This window comes from Monopterus albus, unplaced genomic scaffold (assembly GCF_001952655.1).
Source record: "Monopterus albus unplaced genomic scaffold, M_albus_1.0 scaffold466.1, whole genome shotgun sequence".
Lineage (NCBI taxonomy): Eukaryota > Metazoa > Chordata > Actinopteri > Synbranchiformes > Synbranchidae > Monopterus > Monopterus albus.
The window spans coordinates 123435-129381 of NW_018128346.1; the positions used below are offsets into that span (position 1 = coordinate 123435).

Consider the following 5947-nt stretch of genomic DNA (forward strand, 5'->3'; position numbering starts at 1 on the left):
TTTTGGACTGAAGAGGGCCAACAACACCCCAGAAAGGCTCACCAGTAAATTACTAACCGTGTTAAACAGTACCCTGAGCAGGAGTATTTCATCATACAGCACATCCCACCATTAATGTCCTGGAAAACTTGCTTCGTTTTGCAAAGCTGACCCATACATTTTGATTACCTCATTATGGTCTGGCAAGGCTCAACAAGCATTCGGTTTGGCAAGAAGAGGCAACGTCAGTGAGCACAAGATGAAAACTATTCTGCGTGCCAATGGACGAAGCTTCTAGCAGTCAAAGCCACTGACGGTGCTGAATTCAAATTCAAAACGTAGTGCATCATCATTCAAACCTCACTGCTGTAGTTCACTGAGTGATTGGGTCAAACAGAATAATCTTTTAGTGATAACAGGCCGGTTTCTGCAAAGCTGTGGAAATGCCTAAAAGCATCAACCTTCTATGGTGACTCAAGAGGAGGGGTTTAAGAAAGGTGTTTGTGTAGTGGCATAATTACCTGTCAAATATGGCGCCAACCTCAGCACTGTGCGCCCTGTGTATTCAATCACAATGTGTTATTACAGTGTCATTACACAGTTACATTGTTATTACAGTATTCTGTCTGTTCTGCCTCTGAGTCCAGAGAGATGGTCAGTGCTTACATATGATTTCACATGGAGCTTTAAACTTCCTGATATATTTAAACTGTTGTTTGCACTTGGATTGTTCACATTTTTCATGTCTGGGCTCAAAGTTTTCTTCATCTCACATCTGCACCTAAACCTGGACCCCTGATAAGCATCTGTTCAGTTTTATGACATCATAAGGCACCGCTATATTCACATGTATTAAAATAAACACAAAAGGAAATTATGACAAATCTCATGAGCCAAATGCATAACAGCAAAAAACATTAGTACACATGAGACTGTTTGCAAGTAAAAAAACTATTAACCCTCAACTTTCAATAGACATTTCTGGCTAAATGTCAATGCAACACAATCGTTTCTCTGAGCTGTGTGAAAAACAAAGGAAAAATATAACATTAAGGAAAACAAATTAACAATACACACACAAAAAAAACAGAAGAACACAACAAATCAAAAAAGAGGGGTTCCTACTATCTGTCATTCTTGTGCCACTCAGTTTCAAAGTATAAGTAGACAAAAAAAGCAGTGTGTGCTTGGCTTTTTCTGTGTGCACCTGTTGCAGGTTGTCACACTTCCTTCACTGATGAATTTGGGTCCACAAGAGCTGTTGTTTGACAACAAATGACAAAAGCAGCAGGTACCCACTCTTTGCAGTTTGTATAATTTTGAGTTTTCTGAAATATTGTTTTGTCTTTTGTCAATTAGCACCATTATGTTGTGTTTTTCTGCTGCAGGGCTCCAGACTAAAATTTCATACTGGTGGCACTGGTGCCACCAGTCTTGCTACAAAGGATGGGAATAAAGTAAAACCAGAAAGCTCAGTGACAGCAGGAGTCTGATCCATCCAGGGATGACGCGTCTCAGACTCACAGTGGATTAACACATTTGATAGATCTGAAGCCTCTGCTTCATGAGACGAGCGAGTGAGAAACCTGCAGATAAACTTTGCATTGACAGTATCATGGCAACTGCTACATCTGTCCACCATTTCTACAGTGAGAGCATCATTTGTGCACAACCTGTTTATATTGCAGTCGCACCCAGCGTGAATTTAAAAAAAAAAAAGTCAGCTGCACCTTAAATAAATTTGGTCACAAAATGCGACTGACCACTCGCAGTCTGGAGCCCTGTGTTGTGTAGCAAGTCCTTCTTGAAACAATGATTGAGTAGCTTCGGAGAGACACTGATGCCAAGCTGAAACAGAAGCCTGCTGCTAGAAGAGTGTTATGAGGAAAAAAAAATTAACAAGTGTCAGAAGCCATTTGTCATGAGCCCAGTTAGCTTGCTTTAAACCTGACTACATATTTATGCACTATTAACCCTTCTAACAATGTAATTACTGTGTAATTAACAATGAAGTGACATGTTGTGACACAGCTGAGGTATTTGTCATGAAAGTCTCACTGAAAGTGTTGTAAACCTGCTGATGTAGTAACATCCCATTATGCCATAAACCAGCATAAGAAGAGTCGCATCTTAATCAAACCACCAGCAACGCTTAGCAATTATTACATGTGATGGTTAATGTAATAATGCAGAACGCTGGAGAGGCAATGGTTGTAATTCTATTCATGTTTTATTTTCTGGCATTAAGTAACTTGTTTTGGGATCTCAAATAAATAAGCTGGCTTCAGATAAAAAAATGAAACCACTTCTGAAAAAACAGTGGCCATCAATCATACTGTAGCCTATAGAGAACACATTAGGCACATGATAGGCACACAGTATTTCTATAATATTACCTATAGTGTACCTGGGGCACTTATTTTACAATGCTGAGACCTTCAATTAGACACGCAAACTGGCAGTGATCGCCTTATACCTAGTAATTAGAGGAGATTATTAGCAGAATATTCTACATTTAGGTCTAACCATCATGTGAAAACTGGTTTATGGGAAGAAGGTAGTTATTTTATGATACCAATTATGGTGTGGTCAGCAGACAAGCAAACATACAACCAAAATCTATATCCATGGCCTCTACAGTGTTCTGTACAATGAATCACTGTCATTCCTATTATATATATATTCACACATTAGATTCTGCACATTAGCCAGCCATTATCACATTATTAAATGCTGCACTAGGTGCTGTGGTGTGTGCGCGCATGCTTGTCTATAGGTAAGCATTAGTCACCAGCCTTTCTTGCATGCACAATCACCTTACTAACTGTATTAAAGCAGCAATTTCTCTCAGCCAATCACAGCCAATGCAGAACACAGCAGCAGCACCCAACCCAAGGCAAAGACACAGCATCTTACCCCAGTCAACAATCCAGCTAAACCTCAATAACGTGTTTAGAAAACAAAAATAGTGAGTGTGAAATATGTGGATAAATGAAGTGTAATCATCCAGCTTTCAGGATTAATGTAGATTTACCAGGTGATTTCACAAAGGGGTTGTAGATTTTACCTGGCCTTTCAGGTTCAGCATATTTGGAGCTAAGAGAAGGTGGGCCTAACACTGTGTATGTGCAGATCTATTCTGAGACACCAAATGCAGTTTGGACTTCAAAGTGGAGCAGAAGAGCTCCTGAAATGCTAAAACTCTCCAGTGAACAAAATATTTTTATGGTGCAGGGCCTCTCCAATTGGGTCACTCACCCAAATACCTGAATACTGGAGAAATCACTAATGCTGTAGGTCTGTCAGAGTTATAGTGTTTCTATGTGTGTGTTACCTGTCAAAGATGGCTCCAACACCTGCACTGTGAGCACTGTTCCTGTGGACATGCAGGCCGGTGGCCAGCAAAATCCCGTCCTTCACCGAGATGGAGCGATGGGAGAACGAGGCAATCAGGAGTTCGTTCCAGCCTGTTGAAGAGTTGGTGTCTTAACTTTTCTAGTGAATGAAAATATCTAAATATTTTACTATTCTTAATGCCTGATCTAACTGAACATTGGTGGCTCTGCGTTGATCAAACTGAAAATTAATGATCAGGATTAAACACCTGTTGTTATTCTGTAATTACAAACGCTTACTAAGACCTGCCACCTGAGCCTGGCACTAAATACATTATTACATAGATCAAATTTATTGATCAAACCTTGTGAAATATTTATCATCATCATAATTGTACAAGGTACTGGAAAACTTTTCCTACTAATCCTTTTTGAATTATAAACCAGAATATTTAAAAATAGCAGAGGTCTGACTGTGCAAAGGCTAATAAACATGTTCTCATTTAGCACTGACATACCATATTCCCCACTTTCCTTGATTTTCATGCTGTGACATGTTCTCATTTAGCATTGACATACCATATGCCCCACTTTCCTTGATTTTCATGCTGTGAGCGTAAATTAAAACTCTGATGCCACTGTCAAGAAGGAACAGTGAAAAATATGCAGGATGCATAAAACCTTTGAAGGCTGGGAGTGCAGTCTTGTGTTAGCTGATATTTGACTGCATTTGCATGGCATGAAGGAGGCACAGGATCAGTATGTAAGGACAAGGTAGTGGAGGAGAAAACAAGCTACCAGCAGAATCACTTCTTGAGTCAGACTGATCTTACCTGCTCGAAGCAGGATGACCTGGTCGTCCAGGGGCAGCTCAGAGAAGTGAGGGATCCTCTTGGCCCACTCCACCAGGGTGAAGAGCTGCTTGTCAGCTGCCTGACAGATGTTGGTGACAGGATCGTTGGGCTAAAGAAAGCACATTTTGAAGATGATGAACAAATATTTGATCAAATAATGTGCTTACTGTTAATACCAGCTGCAATCTCATATGCTCAATATTTGCAACTCAAACTTAACTTAACATAAACTCAAATGTTTCACTGAGCAGAGACTGTGGTTAAGTTCCACCGTCCAGAATACTCACGGAACTGCCGCCTGAACTTCCATCTGCATGAAGCTCCGTCTTCTGCTCTACAGCCATCTCCGCCTCCAAAATCTTCTCCACCGGCATCTCCTCGTTCACTGCACTACTCGACTCCACCTCGCCTTCTCGATCCTTGTTTCTTTGCCGCTCCTCCTGGACAGCTGTAGGAGGGTGAACAGGGAGGAGCGCAGGAGAAAACAATGGAGGACAGGAAGGAGGAGACAGGCCGAAAACGAAAAGCAGAGAGGACAAAATGTGGGTGGGAAAATGGGGGAACAAAGTCAATATGAAAAAACAGAGAAGCGGGAAAGGTGCGAGATCAAGGGAACAACCAAGGACAGGGACGAAAAGGGTTTGGGCAGACAGGCAATGGTAAAAAACACAAGACAATTAAACCAAAGAAGAAGAACACAGCAAAGAAAGAGAATGAAAGGCAGAATAAGAAAGGACGAGTAGAAAGGATGAGCCAAACGGAGTGGACAAAGTGAGAGAAGTATAATTGGACATGAACAGAAAATGTGGAGGAGGAGAAACAAGGGAAAAGGAAGTGTAGAAGAAGTTGGCATACAAAAGACAGGGAAAGGTAAAAGAGTAAGATCTCAATGTGGGGAAAAAAAGTGCAGAACAGCAGGAAAGACGACAGACAGATGTGTACAATTCATGACAAATTCAAAGCCTCTCATACTGTCTTTCACCCTTCATTCAGGTCCACTACCAAGGAAGAAATGGAGCTTATAAGACCAACATAAATGAATTAACTAAAGTTTTAAAAGTCATGTCTGGAGGGAATTACAATAGAAGTAGGCATTTAATTCAAATATCAGTTTTCATTGTCAGGAAATCATGTTTTTTCATCGGAAACCTCTTAATCCTTTAAAGTTTCTCTTAATCCCTCACTCAGATTAAGGAAACCAGGCTTCTTGTTTTCATCAAGTTCAGGAGATGAGGTTACTGCAACAGGCAGGTGACAGCAAATATTTAAGTGCATGTAAAGCTAATGAATAAAACTCCAGGCAATCATACTGTGTTTTTCCTGTTCTTGAGATTCTAAAGCTGTCATGTAAAACAATATGATTACTCAGTTTAATTTATGATCCAAATATCCAATTTTCTTCAAAACAGCATTTATCAAATTTTAAACAAATCCTCTGTCCATGGGGAAAAAAGCATTTTGTATTCTTTTGATGTTGAATTGATTATCAGTCACATGTCTGACAACAGATTAAACATGCTGCTAAATGTTTAAATCCTAGTACATGCACCTAATGTCAAGAAAAACAGATGCTCTGAAGAACTCGTTATTAAAATATATTTGATACAGTACCAACATCAGTCTGTGTTGGTCACTGTGTCTGTATTTGATACAGAAAAAGAAAAACCAGCAATTCTTAAAGGTGATAGAAAGCTACAACTTTGGAAACAAAGACTGTCCTGAAAAGTGTGTATGGGAAATTCAACGAGCATCTGTTTTTCCTCTACAAGCAACAAAGTA

The 5947-nt window shown here is 39.9% G+C and overlaps 1 protein-coding gene across 6 annotated transcripts in view; it reads right to left on the minus strand.

The window, feature by feature from the left end:
* The window catches only part of rxrba (retinoid x receptor, beta a), a 16077-nt gene that overhangs the window by 3926 nt on the left and 6204 nt on the right, over window positions 1–5947 (minus strand). For 4 of the 6 annotated variants that reach the window (XM_020587621.1, XM_020587622.1, XM_020587619.1 and 1 more), the window contains 4 exons: window positions 4456–4616; window positions 4148–4277; window positions 3314–3446; window positions 501–536 (listed from right to left, as the gene is read on the minus strand). In XM_020587621.1, the coding sequence (XP_020443277.1) occupies window positions 501–536; window positions 3314–3446; window positions 4148–4277; window positions 4456–4616 (460 nt within the window). The remainder of the gene's footprint in view (window positions 1–500; window positions 537–3313; window positions 3447–4147; window positions 4278–4455; window positions 4617–5947) is intronic. The other 2 variants (XM_020587624.1, XM_020587623.1) reach the window with 1 other exon arrangement.